Source organism: Pinus tabuliformis, chromosome 4_1 (genome assembly GCF_031772625.1).
Source record: "Pinus tabuliformis cultivar Carrire ecotype Pingquan chromosome 4_1, CPIR1, whole genome shotgun sequence".
Taxonomy (NCBI): domain Eukaryota; kingdom Viridiplantae; phylum Streptophyta; class Pinopsida; order Pinales; family Pinaceae; genus Pinus; species Pinus tabuliformis.
In genome coordinates this window covers 301,825,465-301,851,572 of record NC_142303.1, presented here as the reverse complement: position 1 = coordinate 301,851,572, position 26,108 = coordinate 301,825,465, and the positions used below count along the sequence as shown (strand labels likewise).

At 39.0% G+C, this 26,108-nt stretch overlaps 2 protein-coding genes and 1 pseudogene across 3 annotated transcripts; 2 read left to right on the top strand and 1 right to left on the bottom strand.

The window, feature by feature from the left end:
• The first annotated feature begins 1,340 nt into the window (after positions 1-1,340).
• On the top strand, positions 1,341-17,500 carry LOC149175489 (uncharacterized). Its single transcript, XM_089419693.1, has 7 exons — positions 1,341-2,478; positions 5,634-5,845; positions 6,285-6,515; positions 6,615-6,700; positions 6,866-6,946; positions 16,656-16,867; positions 17,306-17,500. Exons 1-3 carry the CDS (start codon positions 2,371-2,373, stop codon positions 6,367-6,369), a joined length of 405 nt encoding a protein of 134 aa, XP_089275819.1. The 5' UTR covers positions 1,341-2,370; the 3' UTR covers positions 6,370-6,515; positions 6,615-6,700; positions 6,866-6,946; positions 16,656-16,867; positions 17,306-17,500.
• Positions 16,662-18,803, top strand: LOC149175488 (uncharacterized; annotated as a pseudogene). Its single transcript, XR_016258327.1, has 5 exons — positions 16,662-16,867; positions 17,306-17,536; positions 17,636-17,721; positions 17,887-17,978; positions 18,124-18,803. The product of XR_016258327.1 is annotated as an uncharacterized LOC149175488 (transcript).
• A 1,821-nt stretch (positions 18,804-20,624) lies between these two features.
• Positions 20,625-25,871, bottom strand: LOC149175487 (uncharacterized). The gene is made up of 4 exons (XM_089419690.1): positions 25,195-25,871; positions 23,919-25,047; positions 23,459-23,791; positions 20,625-23,362 (listed from the first exon to the last, which is right to left on the bottom strand). Exons 1-4 carry the CDS (start codon positions 25,719-25,721, stop codon positions 20,912-20,914), a joined length of 4,440 nt encoding a protein of 1,479 aa, XP_089275816.1. The 5' UTR covers positions 25,722-25,871; the 3' UTR covers positions 20,625-20,911.
• Positions 25,872-26,108: the final 237 nt, after the last annotated feature.

Sequence of the window (26,108 nt, the reverse complement as noted above, 5' to 3'; positions counted from 1 at the left end):
CTGCTCCATCACCACGTCAATAGCATTGCGCACTGGAACCTCCGGAGCCTGCACAGAACGCGGATTCGGCGCAGAGACCGAACCAGGGCCCTCCTGATGAGAGCTAGACTCTCCCACCTCCTAGGCTTCCTCGTGAAAGAACACCGAAACATGAGCAGTAATCCTGGGACGATTCAGGGAGCAATTGAAGGTGAAAATCGCAGAGCCGAATGTGGGAGAGGACGTGGAGTCTGGAGGACGGGGCTCAGGGTAATGGCTGGGCAGATGAAGACGCCCTCTCCCACTACGAGTGCGAGGGTAATGGCCTGTTATGAAATCGTTGGAGAGGGAGGTAGAATTGGAGGACGGGCTAGAGGGCGCTCGCCGAGGGGTGCCCCTACGACATCTCATTCTATGGCAGAGACGGGGCATATCGAAAGCAGCAGCGGCGCTGTGAGAACAAGACCGAGCAACCACAGAAGCAGAACACGGGCAATTCAAACGATCATCCAAACGAGGGCCCGATGCCTTAGAGAGAACCTAGGGACCCCCTCAAAGTGTAGACTATGTTGGTGCTTCAAAGACCTTGAGCCAACAGAAGTTGAGGATGATAACCCACACGTGAGGTTCAAGCCAACCAAAATGTGACTCATACCCAAGTATCTTGTTTGCTGAAAGGAGTATTCTACTTCATTAAAAAAATTGAGGGTGTTTCTAATTTCCTTAAAACATCTTTTGACCATAAGATTAGAGGGGGACTCGGGACCTGGACTCAAATAAGCATGAGAGCCTTCTTCTCTGATTGGGCATCAAAGTCTATTATCCAGGGTTTTAGGTATAAAGCTTGAGATTCCCAAAACCACTTGTATTTCAGTAATTTTCAGCATCCTCTTCTGAGTTTTCCAACTAGCATGTTCATCCTTTATCTAATATCATGCATTTTGGGGCATAAGCAAGAGTCTAATACTAAAAAAAAATATTTGACCACTTCTTGAGAACTACCATTGACATTCCTCTCTTGTGAATCAACCAACTATTGCCACCTTTTCCATTTTGTGAATATCATTAAGCTACACATCCTTACCAAGTACTAACGTGAGCTCTTTAACCTTTATTTTAATGCTTTTTAGCCCATATTCTCAATGTAACCTTGGAGAGCACATCAAAGGATCGACTTCTCAATATTCTTTTAAGTTTCAAATAAATAATTTGAGCACATCAAAGGATCGACTTCTCAATATTCTTTTAAGTTTTAAATAAATAATTTGTTAATATTATGGTACAGCCAAGGACACCTTAATCTTCATAGTCTCAATATTGAATGAAGGAGCCAAAGGCTAGGGTGCAACCTCTTCCTCTCAATCATGATCCTTTAAGGATGCTTTAAAGTTAGGGCTCTTGCAACTGACTCCCAAAGATCTCCCAAGGCCAACCTTCATTGTAGAAAAAGCATAAGATATTCCAAATCTAGAGGTGGAAGACTCCCAATCTGAACCTTCTTGCTTTTCCTATGAGTGAAATCCCTTAATTTTTCATTTTAATCAGCTATGGCCATCAACATCTATGCTTCGGGAATGGGTGCATCAAACTTGGTCCCCAAATACAGATCTATATTTCTGTTTGAAGGGCTTCTTTGTGGTTTATTTCATAATCGAGAGGATCATCAACGAGTTTTTGATCAAGTACCCTTTTTGAATTATGGATCAAAACCTCCTTTAAATTTTCATATAAACCCCTATTTTAGTTTCTAAATCAGTTCTTTATAGCTTATACTCTTTCAATATCTTGAATGCTAAGAGTTCAGCAGCATTGAGTGATCTTAACATCTTTTTCACTGTCTGGTCACATTTTTAATGTTTTAGATTGTGGCAGAAAATTGTATATTACGCATTTTGATTTGCAGGGCATGAATTCATTTGTGAGGGAATCAAGGAAAGCGGTAATTTGTGAGCTTGTTAATCTGCAAGAAATGGTAGATGTCATATTAGCTGGAAAATCGATAAGAGGGGGAGGTTCGACGGGTGCAGAATCTGTGGTGGAGGATATGCATGGTGATGGGTTTGATTTAAATTCTGCTCAATCCCTTAATCGCGAGAAAGTCATGGCAAATCTATTTTTCAGCGAGTTCTGGGATCGATTCCCGCAGAGAAGGCCGCAGTGTGTTTTCTTATGCTTTGGTTTCATGAAATTGTTTTTTTTTCCATTGGATTGGAATGGGAAATAAATAATTACTGGAGTATTCCAAAGGATATAAAGCCATGAAGGCAAGACATGCATATGGCCCAAAGGGACATCGTGGAATGAGTGTTCTTATATTTGAGGAATCTGCAATGGGATACTTGGAGGCAGAGCGGTTACAGAAACAGTTTTTAAAGGAAGGGAGAGGAAAAGATGACTGGGAGCGACATTGTGTATTGTTTTATCCAAGTGGAAAACGTGTACTATATGGTTACTTCGCAACAAAAGAAGAGATGGAGATTTTCAACAGACATTCAAAAGGTTTGTATTACTTACTTCTTTGAAGTCTATATGACATGTATCACAAAGGGGTGGATTGCAGAAATTTTGTTTCTAATTTAAAGTGTGCAACAAATTTCTGGGTGTCTCCTAACATAGTTACAGCTCATTAAGCATAGACACATTATTTATTAGGAAAGTCTGATTACGCACAGGAGGATTCTTTGATTGATTGTGTAATGTCTAAGACGCATTAGGTGGGAGATGCTTTTTGGTTCATGTACTCTGATGCTAGTGAGTAATTTTTTATTTTTTATTGGAGCTATTATAAAAGTGCAAGAGTATTTTGCAGGCAAAGCAAGGTTGAAGTATGAGATGAGATCATATCATAAAATGGTTGTGGAACCCATGAAGCAAATGGATGAGGACAATCAGAAGTTGTCTTGGTTTAAGACTAAAGTTGCTAAACAACAGGAGCACAATAAAAATTTAGAAGAGACAGTTAGTATAGTCTCATCAAAATTGCGTATGAAAGATGAAGAAATTAAGATTATTAGACAGAGGGCTACAGAGCAGCATGAGGAATGTAAGAAAGAAGTATGATTAATTTATGGTTGAAACTAGAGCACATGGAAGTTGAAACACAGCAACCTATAGTAGTTCAGTTAGTGTCTTGGACTTGCACCTTGTGTATAATTTTATGTGAGGCTTAAACTGTTGTTGTCCTTTGGACATGTAGTTTTAATGTTAAAACCCAATATGTTTAACTATATATGTCTTGTTCAGAATTGATCTTCTTTTGTTTTTTTTGAGGTTCCCACGAGTGCTATGCAAATTAAATAGGATCTATTGTAATTGTAAACTCACCATATTGAATCTGTACCTTCTATATTAAAAGTTGATTATTTGTGTTTATTTATCACTGTATTTGAAGCTACAGAAAAAGCATTGGGATGAGATGGCCCAACAGAGATTAAAATTACTAACAGGCTATAGCTTGTTCGTCCCACAGTATAATTTCTGCAGATTTTAATTTGGTGAGGCTGTGGCATGCTTAGGTATGGGGCAGGGATGAGATGTCATGATTTATAGAAGCAGATTTTAAGCTGGTGAGGCTGTGGCATAGGTATGGGTAGGGATGAAATATGATTTATGGAAGCAGATTTCAAGTTGGTGAGGCTTTGGCATGCTTAGGCATACGGCAGGGATGAGATGTCAAGGAAAAATGGGGTTGTGAATAGAAATGTTGTAGATTAGTTAGTTTGTGTGAGGTTTAGTCCCATAGATTATTAATTCAAATCTTAAGGAGAAGTGTTACAAGGACCAGGCCATTTTTACAAAAAAGAACAAACTGAACAGATAATGGAAATCAATTTCTAAGAAAAAGAAAGAAGAAACTGAGCAGATAATGGAAATCAAAATATATATATATGCGAACTCTAGATTTTAGAAGCACCATTACCAACATGGCTAATTGCATCCTTATTGTCTGCATGGAAAAGTGATGTAGAAAAAGATGATTAGAAGGTATAGTCCATTTAACAATTTAGCCAAATATATCACTGTGAAAGAATTTCAAAACTCAAATTCTGATGTGTGATTTAAGGATGTGATCTGAAGTACTTGATTTCTCCTATGTTAGGGAAATTTTATTATGTAATTGGAAAGAAATATCATATGACTGTCTTTGTAAATATTGCATAAGCTCTATCGGCAGTTTGCGTTCTGAAAAAAAATTGTTGTTGAAGGCAAAAGAGAAGTCTGGCATCACTTTGAATCCAAGATTGGAATTTGTCATGTGTTGGTCCATCTCTCAGTGTCCGGAATATGCCATTGTAAACATTAATTAATTTAAAGCTAAATGCAGATCCAGGAAGAAAAATATTCCTGGTGAATGAAAACACTGTTTACTAGGAAAAACAAAGGCAACATGATAACATTCATTGAGATGGAAAATTCTCCTAAGAGAACAGAATCACATTAGCAAGGCAAATTAAATAGGATCACCATCTAATTTTATTTTAACTCACCATATTGAATATACACCTTTTTAAAAGCTGATTATTTATGTTTATTTATCATTGCATTTGAAGCACCAGCAAACGTTTTGGGATGAGACGACCCAACCGAGATTAAAATTACCAACAGGCCATAGCTTGTTCATCTCACAGTTAAATTTCTGCAGATTTTAAGTTGGTGAGGCTGTGGCATGCTTAGGTATGGGGCAGGGATGGGACATGATTTATAGAACCAGATTTTAAGCTGGTGAGGCTTTGGCATGCTCAAGTATGGGGCGGGGATGAAATGTCATGATTTATTGAAGCCGATTTTAAGTTGGTGAGCCTGGCTTCGGTATGGGGCAGTGATGAGACATGATTAATAGAAGCAGATTTTAAGCTGGTGAGGCTGTGGCATGCTTAGGTATGGGGCAGGGATGAAATGCTATGATATATTGAAGCAGCCTTTAGTTGGTGAGGCTGTGGCATGCTTAGGTATATGGCAGGGATGAGATGTTATGATTTATGGAAATATTTGTATATATAGATTTTTGTTCCATAGGTATTTATAAGATAGTAAACAGAAAAGTTAAAATGGGTCAGTGAATAAAAGTCTCAATTATTTATGAGGTGTAGATTAGCTCAAATTTTATTAAAAATGATTACAAAGGCCGATCCATTTCTACAACGAAGAACAACCTGAACAAATAAAGAGAATTCATTTTCCTCTGTTTTGAAAAAAAAGGACTCTCTTCCGCCAATATAGCAGAATATATATATATATATGTGCGCACTATTTGAACAATCCATCTCCATAGAATTACCAGCATGGCTAATTGCATCTTTATTGTTTGCATGGCGAAGTGATGTTGGAAAAGATGACTAGAAAGGATAATCCATTTAACAATTTAGCCAAATATATCACTGCGAAAGAATTTCAAATTCTGATTGTGATTTAAGGATTTGATCTGAAGTGCTTGATTTCTCTTTTGTTTGGGAAATTTTATGTTGAAAATTGAAAAGTAATATCATATGACTGTCATTGTAAATCTTGTATAACCTTTATCGGCAGTTTCCTTTTTGCATTTTAGGATTTTGATATCTTCTGTTATGAACCCTGTATTTTTAACAACACAATGTTTTCTAGCTATTCTGTCATTGGCTCTTCATTGATAATACGAATAATTCTTGGTTTCACAGACATTCATGAAAGGATGGAGGGATTCTGAAGCCAAATCCATGCCCTTCTTCAGTCTTGGTGATCTGTGGGAGTCATTCAACGAGTGGAGTGCATATGGTGCTGGAGTACCGATAGTGTTGAATAGAAGCGACACTGGTATGCAGTATTATGTACCGTCTTTTTCTGCCATTCAACTTTACACTCACCTTTCTGGACCTAATATTGGCACGAGGTAGATTATCCAATTCACCAGTTATTTTCATAGCAAGTCATGTCAAAGGGAGGTCCCTTGAATTTTTCGTAAATCTGACCACAGCTGAATGCTTTTGTATAATAATAATATGGTAAATAAGGCATAATATACACCGTAGCTCCTGTTGTTTTAACTTTAACAATTTATCTCCTGTTGTTTAACAATTTTTTTTTTGGAGGAATCTATCTTTGCAAACGATTCTGCTCTAATGTTGCTCCAGACGATGAAAATATTGCATGTTTCGGCGGCTCTCTATATCAGTTGTGTCATATCTGAGATAAGATTTTGCCTGTCACAATTCAGTGTTAATGCACATGTCTTTCATTGGCGCAATATCATTTAAAACTTGATAACGTTTGGACACGTGATTCATGCTGGCTCAGTTGAGTCCTGAACATGCTCTGTTTTTTTTTTGCAGGTCCCCTGGTGAGGAGAGTGATGCAAGTGATGATTATAGAGATACAGGTAGTGAAGGTAGTAGTCGTAGTGATGAAGCAGAGTGAGACTCAAAATATGGTGGGGCAATAGAAGTCACTCTAAAGCTGCACAAAAAGGCTTTTCTAGTGATGATGGTGAAGGAAGCAGTTGCCCTTCATTTCAATATTTTGAGCGAGCAACTCCATATAGTCGTGAACCTCTGGCTGACTAGGTAAGATTCGGTTATGCATTTATTTTGAGGAATGTTTTATTTCATGGTGTAGTTTCAATTGCGAGGTTAAAATTAATATCTGTTAACTGGATGTTGCAGATTGGAGATCTTGCCAAGGACTTTCCAAAGCTGAAAACCTTAAGAAGCATTGATCTGTTGCCAATCAGTTGGCTATCGGTTGCTTGGTATGCCATCAATTATACTTGTGCAATCCTTGATTAAGTTGGTGTGGAGGCCAGTTAGTTATTAAGCATTCCTGTTCTATTGGATTTTGTTCAATGCGATCAGTAACGTCTAGATGAATTTTCATTATCTACCGCTATCTAATTAAAACAAGAATTTCCTTACAGGTACCCGATATACAGGATACCAACAGGTCCAACCTTGCGAGACCTGGCTGCCTGCTGCCGGAAAATTAAATAGGATCTATTGTAATTGTAAACTCACCATATTGAATCTGTACCTTCTATATTAAAAGCTGATTATTTGTGTTTATTTATCACTGTATTTGAAGCTACAGAAAAAGCATTTGGATGAGATGGCCCAACAGAGATTAAAATTACTAACAGGTACCCGATATACAGGATACCAACAGGTCCAACCTTGCGAGACCTGGCTGCCTGCTGCCGGCAAATTAAATAGGATCTATTGTAATTGTAAACTCACCATATTGAATCTGTACCTTCTATATTAAAAGCTGATTATTTGTGTTTATTTATCACTGTATTTGAAGCTACAGAAAAAGCATTTGGATGAGATGGCCCAACAGAGATTAAAATTACTAACAGGCTATAGCTTGTTCATCCCACAGTATAATTTCTGCAGATTTTAATTTGGTGAGGCTGTGGCATGCTTAGGTATGGGGCAGGGATGAGATGTCATGATTTATAGAAGCAGATTTTAAGCTGGTGAGGCTGTGGCATAGGTATGGGTAGGGATGAAATATGATTTATGGAAGCAGATTTCAAGTTGGTGAGGCTTTGGCATGCTTAGGCATACGGTAGGGATGAGATGTCAAGGAAAAATGGGGTTGTGAATAGAAATGTTGTAGATTAGTTAGTTTGTGTGAGGTTTAGTCTCATAGATTATTAATTCAAATCTTAAGGAGAAGTGTTACAAGGACCAGGCCATTTTTACAAAAAAGAACAAACTGAACAGATAATGGAAATCAATTTCTAAGAAAAAGAAAGAAGAAACTGAGCAGATAATGGAAATCAAAATATATATATATATATATACGAACTCTAGATTCTAGAAGCACCATTACCAACATGGCTAATTGCATCCTTATTGTCTGCATGGAAAAGTGATGTAGAAAAAGATGATTAGAAGGTATAGTCCATTTAACAATTTAGCCAAATATATCACTGTGAAAGAATTTCAAAATTCAAATTCTGATGTGTGATTTAAGGATGTGATCTGAAGTACTTGATTTCTCCTATGGTAGGGAAATTTTATTATGTAATTGGAAAGAAATATCATATGACTGTCTTTGTAAATATTGCATAAGCTCTATCGGCAGTTTGCGTTCTGAAAAAAATTTGTTGTTGAAGGCAAAAGAGAAGTCTGGCATCACTTTGAATCCAAGATTGGAATTTGTCATGTGTTGGTCCATCTCTCAGTGTCCGGAATATGCCATTGTAAACTTTAATTAATTTAAAGCTAAATGCAGATCCATGAAGAAAAATATTCCTGGTGAATGAAAACACTGTTTACTAGGAAAAACAAAGGCAACATGATAACTAACATTCATTGAGATGGAAAATTCTCCTAAGAGAACAGAATCACATTAGCAAGGCAAATTAAATAGGATCACCATTTAATTTTATTTTAACTCACCATATTGAATATACACCTTTTTAAAAGCTGATTATTTATGTTTGTTTATCATTGCATTTGAAGCACCAGCAAACGTTTTGGGATGAGACGACCCAACCGAGATTAAAATTACCAACAGGCCATAGCTTGTTCATCTCACAGTTAAATTTCTGCAGATTTTAAGTTGGTGAGGCTGTGGCATGCTTAGGTATGGGGCAGGGATGGGACATGATTTATAGAAGCAGATTTTAAGCTGGTGAGGCTTTGGCATGCTTAAGTATGGGGCGGGGATGAAATGTCATGATTTATTGAAGCCGATTTTAAGTTGGTGAGCCTGGCTTCGGTATGGGGCAGTGATGAGACATGATTAATAGAAGCAGATTTTAAGCCGGTGAGGCTGTGGCATGCTTAGGTATGGGGCAGGGATGAAATGCTATGATATATTGAAGCAGCCTTTAAGTTGGTGAGGCTGTGGCATGCTTAGGTATATGGCAGGGATGAGATGTTATGATTTATGGAAATATTTGTATATATAGATCAGTGTTGTTAAAATCGCGATAAAATCGCGATTTTATCGGAAAATCGCGATTTTTTCCCCTTCCCGCTTAAATCGCGATTTTTATACGAAAAAATCGCCTATTTTTTTTTTGCCGATTTTTACTGAAAAAATCTCGCTTTTTTCAAAAAATCGCGATTTTTTCAAAAAAAGCGCGATTTTTTCGAAAAAAGCGCGATTTTTAACGAAAAAATCGTGGGGGCTCAGGACAGCATAGTTTTATAACTTTTTTTGGGTTTTTTCATGCAATGTTTTTTGAAAGAAACAAATAATTTTTGAGTGGGGTAGCTTAATGATCAAGTCTAGGCCCTAGTATGGATATGCTATTCATGGTAATGTTAAATTCTTAAAGTAAAAGTGACATTCTCCTTAATCTTCATTTTCATCCTTTTACTTAAATTTTTAACATTACCATGAAATGACTCAGGATGTTTGAGAGTGGTTCCAGCCTCATTGGATTTCATATGGAGAAAGTAGAATTTTAGATTTCATTTAAAATCCAGCAGACTTATCAGTTTTTCAGGATTTCAGGATTGGGAGATTGTAATGTTTCCAGGTGACACCACCTGCCCGGGCTACCCCTGCCACCAGTAGAGGACGTGGTCTACCTCCTATAGCTCCTACTTCTAGTTCTTCAACGTCTAGATCACATCAGACTCCACTGCCATTTCCACCTGCACGGGCACCGGCATCTACATCTAGAGGGAAAGGGAAAGCTGTGGCATTTTCTCGCAAGAGGGGCAGAGGAAATCAATAGGATTAGACTTTCATTTTATTGTATATGACATTATGACATGATGAGATACATTATCATATTTTTTGTTGATATTTTGAGGCTGAGTTGGGACTTACTATTCAGGACATGATTCAATGTTATGTGTGATTTTAGCGCTAGAAATGATATTAAACATCTTATATATTAGTTTTTTTATCATATTTATGTGTCAATGTATTTATTTTATGTTGTAGATGGTTTAGATATTAAAAAAATTGAAAAAAAATGAATATTTTTGTGCCAAACGCTTTTTTCCCGCTTTTAACGATTTTTTCCGCTTTTTTCCCGGCGCCGATTAAATCCCGCTCGCGCTTTGTGCAACATTGATATAGATTTTTGTTCCATAGGTATTTATAAGATAGTAAACAGAAAAGTTAAAATGGGTCGGTGAATAAAAGTCTCAATTATTTATGAGGTGTAGATTAGCTCAAATTTTATTAAAAAAGATTACAAAGGCCGATCCATTTCTACAAAGAAGAACAACCTGAACAAATAAAGAGAATTCATTTTCCTCTGTTTTGAAAAAAAAGGACTCTCTTCCGCCAATATAGCAGAATATATATATATATATATATATATATATATATATGTGCGCACTATTTGAACAATCCATCTCCATAGAATTACCAGCATGGCTAATTGCATCTTTATTGTTTGCATGGCGAAGTGATGTTGGAAAAGATGACTAGAAAGGATAATCCATTTAACAATTTAGCCAAATATATCACTGCGAAAGAATTTCAAATTCTGATTGTGATTTAAGGATGTGATCTGAAGTGATTGATTTCTCTTTTGTTAGGGAAATTTTATGTTGAAAATTGAAAAGTAATATCATATGACTGTCATTGTAAATCTTGTATAACCTTTATCGGCAGTTTCCATTTTGCATTTTAGGACTTTGATATCTTCTGTTATTGTTAGGATATTCCGACACATAGGATATAGTTAAGTTCAACTTGGTCTAGTATAGAGTTAGGTTAGAGTTAGGTAAAGTGTGTTTCTTTACCGTTGTACATTTTGTAACTTACAATCCGACGGTCACGATATGTAGTGATCCGACGGTTCACTCTCACCTCGGTATTACCGACACTTGATCCGTGGCTTGACACCCGATTGGTCCATGAGTTCTATTTAAAGCGCATGGAGGGTCATTGTTCGGGTAATTCGTGCATGAGAGAAGCTTATGTAAATTTTCATTCTTTGATTAATAAATTGTCTGTACCCACGTTGGGACAGGCCGTGGACTGTTTCCCTCCTTGCACTCTGAGGGTTTTAACCACGTCAAAAATACTGGTGTATTGATTTGAGATCTGGTTGTGAGCGGTGTCCTCTTGGTATTCTTTCTGAGGAACTTACCCTGTAAATTCCTACATGGTATCAGAGCTATTTGAGGGCCGCGTCCGTTGGTGATCCAAATCTGAAGCCGGTAGAACTGCATGCGGCTGTCGTTTCCTAGATCTGCTGTTTCTGACTGCTTTCGGGCCGAGAGGACTGCTCTGTTGCGTTCGGAGCATCTGTTTCAGTGAGGAACCCCTTTCGTTTCACGCGAAAAGGTTTCCGGTAGCCCTAGCTGCGTCATTTTTCAGATCGGGAGGTATACAGTGTTTTTTTTTGCAGTTTACTGTCATTTTCTCTCTGCTTATTTCGGTTTCGGTTTATTTAGCCTTTTTTTTTCCGGATCTATACCTTTCATTTCTGCGTATGCTCTTTGCCCTGCGACTCTGTGCGATCTGGGCAAATCAGAAACAAAAAGAAAGGATTTTTCTCATGCGTATGCTCTTTTCCCTGCACCTTAGTGTGATCTCGGAAAATCAGAAACATTGAGAAAAATATTTAGTTTTTCGGCTAAAAGCTAACTTTGAGATTTTTTTTAAAATTTCTAGTTTTTTGGCTAAAGCTAACTTCGAGCCGTAAGGTTCGTTTTTCTTTGGATATTCGTGTTGGGTTTTGTGTTTTGTGTTTTGTAGGGGAAAAGAGTCTTCCCAAGGCAAGCACGCAAATCGAGGCCCCCCCCCCCCCCCTCTCTCTCTCTCTCTCTCTCTCTCTCTCTCTCAAATATAGATCAATTGGTTCAAAGACCTTTTAAGAGAGTAGAGGTCTTGGGTTCAAGTCTCCATTTTGTGGGGGCGGATTTTTTCATTCCCGCACATTCGCGCACTTTGCCGGCAACGTCAACAATTTTTTTTCAAAAAGCCATAACTTCTTCATCCGGAAGCCTTTTTCAGAGCCGTTTTTTTTAAAACCGCCTATTTTTTCGAGATCTATCCATTGGACCACTTACTTTCAGCATCTTCAGCTTCAGTTGTTTTTCAAAAAATGGAAAGTCCATGCCAAGTCATTCTTGACAGCACTAACTACTTCCAATGGGTAGCCTACATGGGAGATTTACTTAGAAGTAAAGGTCTCTTCAGAATAGCCACAGACCAAGAGAAGAAACCCAAAGATGAAGACAAGGCCGAAAAATGGGAAAATCGACAAGATCAAGCACGTGGTTTGATAGGAATGTCTGTTTCTCCTGATCTTAGATTCCACATTGCAGAAATTGAAACTCCTCATGAAGCATTAGAAAAACTTGCTAAAGTTTTTGGGATTAAAAATGAAATTAGAGCCCATCAACTTGAAAATGAGTTGCTTACTTTGGATCCTAATAATTTTTCTTGCATTGAAGATTTCTTGTCCAAATTCAAGACCCTTAGATATCTCTTGGAAGGTGTTAAAGTTAAGAAAGAAGATGGTAACCTTATTTATTCCATCCTTACTAAGTTGGGACCAGCCTACTCTGTATTTGTTTCCACTTTCCATTCTACCAGGGAAGCTTTCATTTGTCAAGGCAAAGACTACAAGCCCCCTTCCTTTGACTCCTTTTGTGATTCCTTAATAAGAGAACAAGAAAAACTCTTACACCTTGGTCTTCTTAATCTTGGAAACTCTTCCTCGAAAGCGTTAGCCGCCCAGCAGCAACCAAATTCAAAGAATCCTAAGAAGTCTTATCCTCAAAGGAATGGTCCTAAACCAACTCAGCCTCAAGATGAAAGATCATTTCAGCAATATGATAAGACCAATAAAAACAAATGGAAGAAGACTGACAGACATTGTAACTTTTGTAATCGAGATGGCCACTTAGAATCTAAATGCTTTAAGAAGATGGAAGCCTTGGAAGCCGCAATGAAGAAACATAACATCCATCTGGAGCCTACTTCAACTTCAACTTCCGGAACGGCATTTTCTGCATGTCATCATCAATCATCTCAGTCTGGTTATGCATTAAATGTATCTTCTTCTTCTTCTCATTCTCATGAGTGGCTCATTGATTCTGGAGCCTCTTGTCACATGGCCAAAAACCAAGCCATGTTTTCTTCTTTAAATGATTGTAACACCAAAAATATATATGTTGGTGATGATAGATCTCTTAATGTTGTAGGGACTGGAACTGTTCATCTAGACAATGGTCAGTTCAATGATGTATTATGTGTTCCAAACTTATCCTGCAACCTTCTATCTGTCTATCAGATAACTCATTCAGGTGAAGGTAAAATTGTTGAATTTTCACCTCATGATGTTGTAATCAAGGATCTAAAAGATCCTAAACAGATTCTAGCTACTGGTCTTGCTGATGATTCCAAAAGGTTGTATAAGTTTCACAACTTTGGGTCATCCCATCTTCCCTCAGTATTTGTTGCTCATAATGATGAAGTGAGCAAACTTTGGCATGAGCGGTTTGGTCACTTAAACTATCGCTCCCTTCAGCATCTATGTAAAGAAAATATGGTGACAGGTCTTCCTATGGTATCTTGCAAAGATGGTGTTTGTTCCGGATGTGTACTCGGAAAACATCATCGGGACAGTTTTGACAAACGTGCCTCTTGGCACGCCTCAGCCCCTTTACAGCTTGTGCACAGTGATTTATGTGGTCCTCTTCCTGTTGCTTCATTCTCTGGCTGCAAGTACTTCTTAACTTTCATTGATGATTTCTCCAGACGCACTTGGGTATACTTCTTAAAACTCAAGAGCGAAGTATTTACCACCTTTTTGGCCTTCAAAGCATTCGTTGAAAAACAATCTGGACATCAAATTCTTAAGCTAAGAACTGATAATGGTGGAGAATATGTTAAAAATGCATTCATCAACTTTTGCACCGAAAATGGAATTCAAATGCAACATACTGTTCCATACACTCCACAACAAAATGGTGTAGCTGAAAGGAAAAATCGCACCTTAAAGGAAATGGCTAATTGTATGCTGCAATCTAAAGGACTCAGTCTTAGTTTTTGGGCCGAAGCAATTAATTGTGCAAATTATATAATCAATCGCACTCCTACTAAGGTTCTAGAGAATATCACTCCAGAAGAAGCTTGGAGTTCCATTAAACCAGATGTAAGTCACTTTCGTGTGTTTGGAAGTGAAGCATGGGCCCATATTCCAGATGAAAAGCATAAAGCCTTAGAACCTAAGAGTGAGAAATGTACTTTTGTTGGATATTCTGAAGATGTAAAAGGTTATAGACTTATTCCATTTAAGTCCAAAAATGTTATCATTAGAAGAGATGTAAAATTTGATGAAAATAAATCGGCCTGCGAGCCTAGTCCGGCGGATGTGCCACCTCTTCCTATCTCTTCTATCTTTGAAAACATTTCTTCTTCTGATGATGAAAGCGAGGATGATAATCCTTCCCCACCTTCTCAGGATCCTCAACTTCCAAGATGGGTCCGTGCTACTCGGGATGCAGCAGGTGATCTTGCCGGTGATCCTACAGATCAGCGACGTACACGTTCTCAGTTTGAAAGAGCCTCTTCTTTACTGGCTCAAGCTCCAGTAAATCATGATCCTGACACTTTTGCAGAAGCTTCAGGCCATCCACATTGGGAAACAGCTATGAATGAAGAATATCATTCATTGATGACAAATGATACATGGGATCTTGTTCCTCTACCAAAGGGACGCAAACTTGTTAGATGCAAATGGGTTTACAGAACCAAGTATGGACCAGATGGGAAAGTTGATAAACATAAAGCTCGTCTAGTTGCTAAGGGCTTTTCACAGGTTGAAGGCATTGACTACACTGAAACCTTCTCTCCAGTTGCCAAAATGAACTCTATCCGCCTTGTTCTTTCCCTTGCTGCCTCTTTAAAATGGGAAGTCCATCAAATGGATGTTAAATCTGCCTTCTTGCATGGGGACTTGCAGGAAGAAATCTATATGGAACAACCCATTGGCTTCATACAAACAGACTCCAGCCTCGTTTGTCGACTTAAGAAATCCCTTTATGGCCTCAAGCAAGCTCCTCGAGCTTGGTATGCCAAAATGGATAGCTTTCTTTTAGAATCTGGCTTTTCTAGGTGTCATTCTGACAATACTGTCTACACCAAGAAAGTGGGCAACTCTCTTATCATCCTTGTTCTTTATGTTGATGATCTTATTCTTACTGGTAGTGATCCCAACCTTATAAACCATGTGAAGTCCAGCCTTAAAAAGAAATTTGAAATGACAGACTTAGGACACTTACACTATTTTCTCGGTCTTCAAGTCTTGCAATCCCAAGAGGGTATTTTCCTTTCCCAGTCCAAGTATGCTTGTGATATTCTTCGTCATTTTCACATGGAAGACTGTAAGCCAGCCCCTTCTCCCTTTCAGTCTGGAGTCAAACTTTCAGTCTCTTGTACTTCTCCTGAAGTTGATGCTACCTTATACCGTCAACTTGTCGGAAAACTCTTGTATTTAACCCATACTCGTCCTGATCTTTCCTTTGCTGTTGGCCTTGTTGCTCGTTTTATGCAAAACCCCCGTGAAAGTCATTGGAAAGCAGCTAAAAGAATACTTCGTTATGTTCGAGGTACAGTACAGTTTGGGATTCATTACAGTGCCAAAGCAGCTCCTCTGTTAGTTGGTTTCACTGATTCTGATTGGGCTGGTGACCTTGATGATCGGAAGTCTACTGCCGGTTATGTCTTCACTCTTGGTTCAGGACCTATTACATGGGCTTGTAAGAAACAGGCTGCCATTTCTCTTTCGTCAGCAGAAGCAGAGTATCGTGGTGCCGTGGAAGCTAGTAAGGAAGCCTTGTGGCTTCGTCAGATCCTATCAGAGTTTGGCTTTGAGCAGCAGCATCCAACCACACTTTGGTGTGATAATCAAAGTGCCATTCAGCTATGCAAAGATCCAGTCCAGCATCAGCGCAGCAAACACATTGAACTACACATGCACTTCATCAGAAAGCTCATTCATGACCATGTTCTTGAAGTGCAATATTGTCCAACAGATGATCAGGTTGCAGACATCTTCACAAAGGCTCTCACAGAGGCGAAGTTCACTAAACTTCGATATATGCTTGGAGTTCAGGAAGTTGTCACTAAGGGGGGATAGGCTCTAGTGCCTCCTTCCTTCTCCTATTGTGTCATATTTGTAAATCCTTCAATCCTATCCCAAGTTGTTCTTAAGGGGGGATGTTAGGATATTCCGACACATAGGATATAGTTAAGTTCAACTTGGTCTAGTATAGAGTTAGGTTAGAGTTAGGTAAAGTGTGTTTCTTTACCGTTGTACATTTTGTAACTTACAATCCGACGGTCACGATATGTAGTGATCCGACGGTTCACTCTCACCTCGGTATTACCGACACTTGATCCGTGGCTTGACACCCGATTGGTCCATGAGTTCTATTTAAAGCGCATGGAGGGTCATTGTTCGGGTAATTCGTGCATGAGAGAAGCTTATGTAAATTTTCATTCTTTGATTAATAAATTGTCTGTACCCACGTTGGGACAGGCCGTGGACTGTTTCCCTCCTTGCACTCTGAGGGTTTTAACCACGTCAAAAATACTGGTGTATTGATTTGAGATCTGGTTGTGAGCGGTGTCCTCTTGGTATTCTTTCTGAGGAACTTACCCTGTAAATTCCTACAGTTATGAACCCTGTATTTTTAACAACACAATGTTTTCTAGCTGTTCTGTCATTGGCTCTTCATTGATAATAGGAATAATTCTTGGTTTCACAGACATTCATGAAAGGATGGAGGGATTCTGAAGCCAAATCCATGCCCTTCTTCAGTCTTGGTGATCTGTGGGAGTCATTCAACGAGTGGAGTGCATATGGTGCTGGAGTACCGATAGTGTTGAATAGAAGCGACACTGGTATGCAGTATTATGTACCGTCTCTTTCTGCCATTCAACTTTACACTCACCTTTCTGGACCTAATATTGGCACCAGGTAGATTATCCAATTCACCAGTTATTTTCATAGCAAGTCATGTCAAAGGGAGGTTCCTTAAATTTTTCGTAAATCTGACCACAGCTGAATGCTTTTGTATAATAATAATATGGTAAATAAGGCATAATATACACCGTAGCTCCTGTTGTTTTAACTTTAACAATTTATCTCCTGTTGTTTAACAATTTTTTTTTGGAGAAATCTATCTTTGCAAACGATTCTGCTCTAATGTTGCTCCAGACGATGAAAATATTGCATGCTTCGGCAGCTCTCTATATCAGTTGTGTCATATCTGAGACAAGATTTTGCCTGTCACAATTCAGTGTTAATGCACATGTCTTTCATTGGAGCAATATCATTTAAAACTTGATAACATTTGGACATGTGATTCATGCTGGCTCAGTTGAGTCCTGAACATGCTGTGTTTTTTTTTTGCAGGTCCCATGGTGAGGAGAGTGATGCAAGTGATGATTATAGAGATACAGGTAGTGAAGGTAGTAGTAGTAGTGATGAAGCAGAGTGAGACTCAAAATATGGTGGGGCAATAGAAGTCACTCTAAAGCTGCACAAAAAGGCTTTTCTAGTGATGATGGTGAAGGAAGCAGTTGCCCTTCATTTCAATATTTTGAGCGAGCAACTCCATATAGTCGTGAACCTCTGGCTGACAAGGTAAGATTCGGTTATGCATTTATTTTGAGGAATGTTTTATTTTATGGTGTAGTTTCAATTGCGAGGTTAAAATTAATATCTGTTAACTGGATGTTGCAGATTGGAGATCTTGCCAAGGACTTTCCACAGCTGAAAACCTTAAGAAGCATTGATCTGTTGCCAATCAGTTGGCTATTGGTTGCTTGGTATGCCATCAATTATACTTGTGCAATCCTTGATTAAGTTGGTGTGGAGGCCAGTTAGTTATTAAGCATTCCTGTTCTATTGGATTTTGTTCAATGCGATCAGTAACGTCTAGATGAATTTTCATTATCTACTGCTATCTAATTAAAACAAGAATTTCCTTACAGGTACCCGATATACAGGATACCAACAGGTCCAACCTTGCGAGACCTGGCTGCCTGCTTCCTAACTTTTCATTCCCTTTCAACTCCACTAAAAGGTTTGATTCATCTGTTTTCTATTTTCTTTCCCTCCATCTTGTTGCTACTTTGTTCACATAGTTTTCATATCAGTAAAGCATGTTGATGCTTTTTGAATTCTGATTTTCTCACTCCGCATTTGATCTCTAACTGATGTTTTGGCAGATGGTGGCAGTGTTCATGTAAGTACTGGAGGGAAAAGTGTTCCTGTCACTCCGATAAGCAATTCTGGGGGTTCTCCAAAGATAGCTTTACCAGTATTTGGTCTAGCTTCTTACAAGTTGAAGGGGACAGTGTGGAGTACTAATGGAAACTGTGAACGACAGCAGGCTAACTCTTTGTTTCAGTCAGCTGATCAATGGTTGAGATTACATCAGGTGAAACATCCAGATTATGATTTTTTCCTTTCACATGGTTCTTCATATGGAGGATAAACTAGGAACATCCATAACAATGGGGTTTTTGTTGAAACGAAAGAATCAGTTGGGTTATGAATGGCTTTTTTTTTATTATAGCCATTAGTAAGGCAAAATACCAGGAGTCAGTGGAGTGTGTCAACAAGCAAGTTGAGGGTTGTTCACAAATCTTCGTCTATGATCTCCTCAACATAGTCAAAAGATAAAAATATAAACATTCTCAAAAAGTTCTGCAATAGAAAATGAAAAAATGCGAGTCAAAACTCGTACCAAAAGGGTATATTTAAGAGAGAATGGGTTTTTGGGTAAACCTTTGGCTTGTCTGCTGTAAGAGAAATTTGATGGAAAAAAAAGTGAAAAGAAAAGAAAAATTGCCATTTGTTAAATAGGAGGAAGAGGAAATGCTGAAGGAGATGAAGTGTCCTGCATTCCAAACTCTATGTCAGCACGGCAATGCCATAAACCATTGCATGTTGGCAGTTTTTTCTCTTCCTTTGATTTCAATTCAGGTACGCTCGTTCTCTGGGACGAAAGTTCATGGATGTGGTTGCAGACGACTATCATCCAATTTAGACTACCTGAGTAGATATTTAATTTAAATCCAAACTTTTGACATGAAAACACTGATTTGTGATGATGGGCTGACAATGGATATTGTCTAGAGTGGTTTCTGAAAAGCTGCGTGCCCAGTGGTGGCAACTGCTATGCTATTACTGTGAGAGCATTCGTTGGTTTTTGAGTAATTGTTGAGAGCATTTGAGTATTTTCTCCAAGGGATTTTCGCTACATTAAAACAAATTGCGGCTACATTAAAACAAATTGTGGCTAGTGTAGGATCAACTTTTGTCCTATCAGTTCTCTTTGGAGTTGACGGATTAAGAAAATAAGAAAAAAATGAAAAGAAAACCTTTGATTCTGAGTCAATATTAAGATATTTTGTGTCAATTTGCTTCCAATGGTGGATGAATGATTTGATTTTCTTCAACGTGATTAGAAAAGTAGTTTTTTTTAATAGTGATCAAAGCATGACGTGAGTTATCTAATTATTTTTTCAAAATTTCCAGTAGTTAATTATTGGGAATGACTAAGTTGCAGAGAGAGCTTTATGTCGATCATATGATTGTTATTGTGTTATACGTCAAGGTGGGAGAAAAAAAAAAGTAAAAGATCAAAATTATGAGAATTTAGCATGAACATTATTTTCATTTTTTTGAGTTGTATGATCAATTATTGTTAGGTGAGTGTTCTCATAGTTGACTGTAAAGATGGTTGAAGTACTGGGCTTAGTGGCTTGCTATGTTTGTATTGCTTTGATATATATTTGAAATTATTCAGTGTTGTTCATTTGTCATACTTTGGACATACCTTGGGCGGATATATCTTTTCATTCAAGGAAATGTTTAGGAAAAGTATTATGTTGCTGGAGTTGTGAATTGAGATTTTAAGAAACATAGAATAAATGTGGTATCTCAAACTCACACTGATGCCCGTGAATTCTCGATCTATAACCAATTTCATGCTTTCTCATCTCAGGAATACCGTAAGCATAGAGTAGGTGGAACTTTCTAATTGGGTCTGTAATTACATTTTAATTAAACCATGGTCACCCCTCTTGGCATGATCTGGTTCTTCTTTCACTGGATGATCACATTGTCACTATCAAAGTGGCCGTGTTAAATCAAGACTTTCTGTTCTAAAGATCACCTTCGTTGTCCATGGCTGGATGCCATGTGCATGACGGTGTCGCCCAGTGTAAAGACCCCTACAACCCTCTGGACTAGGCTTCAAATAAACTTGTGACCAATCTTACAAGTTAATGATTATGAAACTTGCATTTGTCCTATTTTGGGGAGTTTTTAACAAAAAGTAAAAGATAAATAATAACATAAATGTAATGTAAATATTTTGACTCTATAAAAATAAAATAATAATAAAAATACAAATTATTCATGGCATTGAGAATCCATAATATTCATGTGGAATGAAGCTTATTTAAAGGGAGAAATTAAACCAGCTTAGATCCATCATTACTTTGAATCTACCAAACCAAGAAGGATCAAATCTCTTGATATGCAAACCTCTTTTAAAGTGAAAGAAAATTTAATCTCTTGGTAAATTCCGAATTAAGACGGGTCGAGGGTGGTTTAAAATTTACATAACTTATACATATAAATATAAATGATAAAAATACTTTGTAATGTAATTTGTAATTAATTATCAAATATATCATCTTTTACAATATTTATATAAAATTTAAAATTTCCAATACATATGGGATATGGCATACATATCTACAAATGTGTTCCTCATACTTTACAATATCTATGTAGAATTTAAATTTGCCAATACATATGGCATATGGCATACATATCTACAAATGTGTTCCTCATACCATTTTTCCAATTTTCATAACATTTTTCAAATTTAAAAAACTTATCGGCCTCTCTTTGCACCTTTTGGGGCAATTGCTAGTTATTTAAAATTCATAAATATATAACACAACTAAGATACCTTTTGTATTTACACTCCACCACAAACTAAAGCCTTGTAACAAAGACTCTACTGCTCCCCACGTCCACTGCAACCCTATACGGCAGGACACCCTCCTGCAAAGCTGCCATCTGCTGCTCCACCACCTCCTCCTCCTCCTCGGGTTTGCAAGTGTCAGTTGGGATGAATAAACGCGTGGTATTCCTGAAATGTGGCACCTCCCCCATTTCTATATTACAACACCCTCGCATGTCTACCCACAAAGGTTTTGCCAACCCACTAAGCCCTTCTACTTTTCCCAACGCACCGCAACCCCTCAAAATCAGACGCTCTACTGTTGCTGGCAATGAACCAACCTTTACCAAATCATTACAACACATGATGCGGAGGGTTTGAAGGTTGATGCACACACCTTGCGGAAAGGATACCTCTCTTACTTCTGTGCAGTACAACTCTAAGAAGTTGAGCCGAATCAGGCCTTTCTCCGTTGCTCTTCGCTTTCTCTTTCTCCTCGGGGCAGACTCCTCCTTAAATGGCAGTTCACGCAGCGGACAATCGCGTACTCTTAAAGAACCGAGATTGTTCATCTCCATGAGATCTGGTAACTCTTGTATCCCACATTTTGATATCTCCAACGTAGTCAACTGAGTCAACAGTCCGACTGAATCCGGCAAGTGTTTCAATTCGTGGCATCCGTGGAGCAGCAGTACCTTCAAACTCAATAGGCATCCGAACGAAGGTGGCAGCTCTTTCAACAAAGGACTTCCTAAGAACAGATATTTCAAATTGCTTAGCCATGCAGTCTGCGCATTAATGGTCAACTCTTTTAAGTTTGTACCCACCAGATTCAACAATTCCAAGGACTTCTGATGTTCCACTTGGACGGGCAATGTTGCCATTTGGACACATCCTGATAATTTTAACAATTGAAGCGTGGTGATGTTTCCAGGTAGTGCAATCGAACACGTACTGCTACAATGACTCAAATCCAGAAATCTCAGCTGCGATAGATTCCCCAACGATTTCGGAAGCCTCTTCAAACTTTTGCAGTTATCCAACTGAATAGATCGGAGTTTTGTCAAATTTCCCCAGGAATGTGGAAGCTTTTCCAAACTTTCGCAACCGGACAGACTTACTGTTTCGAGATTTGTTAAATTCCCAAATAAATTATTTGGAAGCATCTTCAAACTTTTACATGCTGCCAGATCTATGGACACAAGATTTGTTAAATGCCGAAAGGAATTTGGAAGCGTCTTCAAGCCGGAATCTTGCAGGGTGGTCCTTTGAAGATTTTTTAAATTCCCAAAGGAATCTGGAAGTACCTCCAAACTTTCGCACTTGTCCAGTCTGATTTCTTGGAGATTTGTTAAATCCCCCAAGGAATTTGGAAGTTTTTTCAAACTCTTGCAATTCGATAGATTAATATATTGGAGATTTGCTAAACTTCCCAAGGATCTTGGAAGACGCTTCAATCTGTCGGAGTCAGACAGGTTGAGGTTTTGAAGATTTGTTAAACCTGTGAAGGACTCTGGAAGCTTCTTCAATCTTCTGCAGCCAGTGAGTTCAATGCGTAAAAGATTTGTCAAACACCCAAAAGATTCTGGAAGCCGCTTCAATCTGCCGCAGCTTGACAGGCTGATTTCTTGGAGATTTGTTAAATCGCCCATGGAATTTGGAAGTTTTTTCAAACTCGTAAACCCAGCTAGACCAATGTATTGGAGATTTGTTAAACACCCCAAGGATTTTGGAAGACGCTCCAATTTGTCGGAGTCAGACAGCTTGAGGTGTTGAAGGCTCGTTAAACCTGTGAAGGAATCTGGAAGGTTCTTCAATCTTTTGCAGCCAGTGAGTTCAATGCGTAACAGATTTGTCAAACACCCAAAAGATTCTGGAAGTACCTCCAAACCTTCGCAGTTCTTGAGGGTGATTCTTTGGAGATTTGTTAAATCCCCCAAGGAGTTTGGAAGCCGCTTCAATCTCTTGCAGCCCGACAGATAGAGGTCTTGGAGATTTGCCAGATTCGCAAACGAATTTGGAAGAAGCTCCAAACTCTCGCACCCGTAGAGGGATATTCGTTGGAGATTTGTTAGATCTCCCAAGGATTTTGGAAGCCGCTTCAAACTGTTGCAAGCAAACAGCTGGAGGGCTTGGATATTTTTTAAATCTGTGAAGGAATCTGGAAGCTTCTCCATCCTTTGGCAGCCAGAGAGAACGATGCTTTGGAGACTTGTTAAATTTCCAAATTCCTTCGGAAGAATCCTGAAGCGCCCATGTATCTCTAGATATTTCAAGGAGCGGAGATGAAAGAATCCTTCTGGTAACGTTGGGAACGTTGGTAACGTTGGTAACGTTGATAGATCTGCTACGGGCTGTAGAAGATGAATTAGATAACTAAAATTTCTGAAGACAATCTTTTCGAGGTGTGTCAGCTTCCCTATTGACTTTGGAAACTCTAAAATAGGAGCATCAACATACAGCTCCCGCAACTGTAAAGGTGCCTGCAATGTTGGACGTTTTAATCATAACATGAGAAAACAGAAGATACACAATTACTCTCATCTACTATTGCTGCATGTTCATCTACATTTACTCACCTGAGAATCACGACGCCATAATTTCTTCAGTTTCGGCCCACTCACTTCTAAAACTTTTAACTGGTCCATTGGAATCCAGGTAGGCAGCGAAGAGAAGGGACACAAATTCCAGCGCAGCCATACGAGATTTGGTGACCGCACCCTTCTTATTATGCCTTCCACAAATTCCCCTTCACTTTCAAGAAGTTGCATTGTTCTCATTTTGATCGCCGGCTCACTTGAAATTTTGTTCAATGGTATTTCTGAGTTTGTGCGTAATATTGCCTCCTCTTCTGTTATTGTTTGATAGTTCCACTGGACAGGCATCCTAATTCCACGTACATCTGGTATTACCTGTTCGTTCGGTTAAAAGACAGTATTACGACATAGTACCTGGCAAAATTATTATTTATTTATTTGAATAAAAAGAACTTGAAAGTTGTGGACATGGGTATGAAGTCTTAGATGATTAATGACTTACAGATGATAATGACTGCTCCTCGAACAGATCATGGACCTCCTCAACCGAACGCCAAAGACGACGGGGCATTGATACTTCCTCAGCAATATTTCTTCCCATGTCGCGCACATGATCATGCATTCTCATGCTCTTCAGCTTTACATCTATAAACGCTGACATTATCACAATCTCTACAACCTCTATATCTACAAGACATCTGTCTTCTAGAGTTTGAAGCCCCGCCAATCCGCCCCATATTGTTACCCACTTATCCCTGTCTTCTCCTATGCCAAAACAAGCAATATCTAAAAATATTTGCTGTTCCTTTTGATTCAATGAATTGTAACTAATTTTGAGGCTTGCCAGGATCTTATCAGGCAATCTATGAAGTTCCTTCAATTTTTCTTCCCAATAAGGCTGATCTTGCCCACATAAAAGAGCACCAAAAACTTTTAGCGATAAAGGCAAACTGTCGCAGCCTTCTACAAACCTGTCGACAAGGTTTTCAAACCCTGGTCGTGGATGTGGCTGAAAGAAAGCATGCGAACAGAAAAGCTCTTGGGAATGTGATTTATTGAGGCCCTTTAGGTGATAAACTGATGACTTCCCTATTCCTGCACTTCGAAGGACATGCTTATCACGAGACGTGACCAAAATCAAGCTCTTGGGATGAAGGACGCCCTTAATTGGCAAAAATGCATCCAATTGATCGACATCATCTACATCGTCGATTACTATGAGAGCGTGACAAGATGAGAGACATGTTTGAAGTATTCCTATACCTGCTTCCCACTTATCAATTCCCCTACTTATACCTTTCAAGTCTTTAATAAGCTGAGACTGCAGGGAAGGCAGCGAGGCCCTAGACGCTTTTTCTCTCACATCAGCTAGAAAGGAGGAGCCGCCATAACCTGATCTCTTAGAGTTGAAGAATTCCTTGGCTAGCGTCGTTTTGCCTACTCCACCCACACCTGCAATCGCCACAACCTTAGACTCCATCGTTTGCTGCTCCAGCTGGAATGATACTGTCTCCTCAAACTCTTGAATTTTTTCCTGCAAACCAGTTGCAAATTTGGCCACGTGTAACGCTGGTTTTGGAACCTTTGTCAACACCCTTTCCACGACCTTATCCAAGAGATCAGCCTCGTCCCTGAATATGCATATTCATGGGAGGTGTAAAATTACAAAGAGTAACCTGCCTAATTTGTCATGTGGCTATCAATCCATAAAAGGAAAACGAAGAGAGATTTACAAATTAAACGCTGACAGGAATTGTAAGAGTGTTGAAGATACTCACCCATTACACGCCTCCAATTCAAAGCCGCTTGTATTTGCAACCTGAGAAAGAGCCTCTCTCCAACCTTGAATTCTTCGGGGATCGTATCGCCCCTTTTCTTCATGTTTGAGTAGGGCTTGAGCGTACGGTCCATGTTCAGCTGCGTCCGCCCACCGGAGATCGGAAGGTTTAATGTTGTAAAATACAGGTAGAATGGTAGCCCCGCGCTTCTCTGAGTCTACCATGAGCCGAAGCTCATCGAGACACCATTTCGAATTCGCATAGTTTTCAGAGAATATGGCAATCTGAACAGAGGCGACTTGGATAGCCTCTTCGATTTGAGAAAGAATTCTTTTTCCGGCCTCTAACTCTGGCCGGTCAAGAAACACTCGCAATCCATGGGAAGTAAGGCGCCGGTAGAGATGTGCGGCGAAGGTTTTCTTGACATCGCAGCCGCGGTGATTTATAAATATATGGAAGTAGTTGGGCGCTGAATAGGGTGCGGATGAATTAGATGCAGAAGTAGAGGCGTTTGTGTTGTGTGCCATTGGAAGAAAAAGAAGAAGAATAGAGGTAAGTAATGATAATAAGCAACCAGATGATGCGCGGGCAGGCAGATCGAAAGGAAGTTTGAAGCAGGAGTAACAGTAACAATGAAGCAGATGATGCTCAGGCAGGCAGAGCGATGGGAAGTTGGAAGCACCAAAGTCTTTGAGATGGTAGAAAACAAAAGCAAGGGGTAGGTGTGGCTTTGGATCTTCTCAAACACACCGTGACCTGGAAACCACAAGTCCGTAATTTGCGCCTTGAACAGTGTTGTGATGTGTGGGGCCTCTTTACTACGCCGCGTTGTTTAGGCGCCCGCCAGTTTTGTGATGCCGCGTTGTTTAGGGGCCCGCCAGTTTTTGTGATGTGACGTTGCACAGTGTCGGATT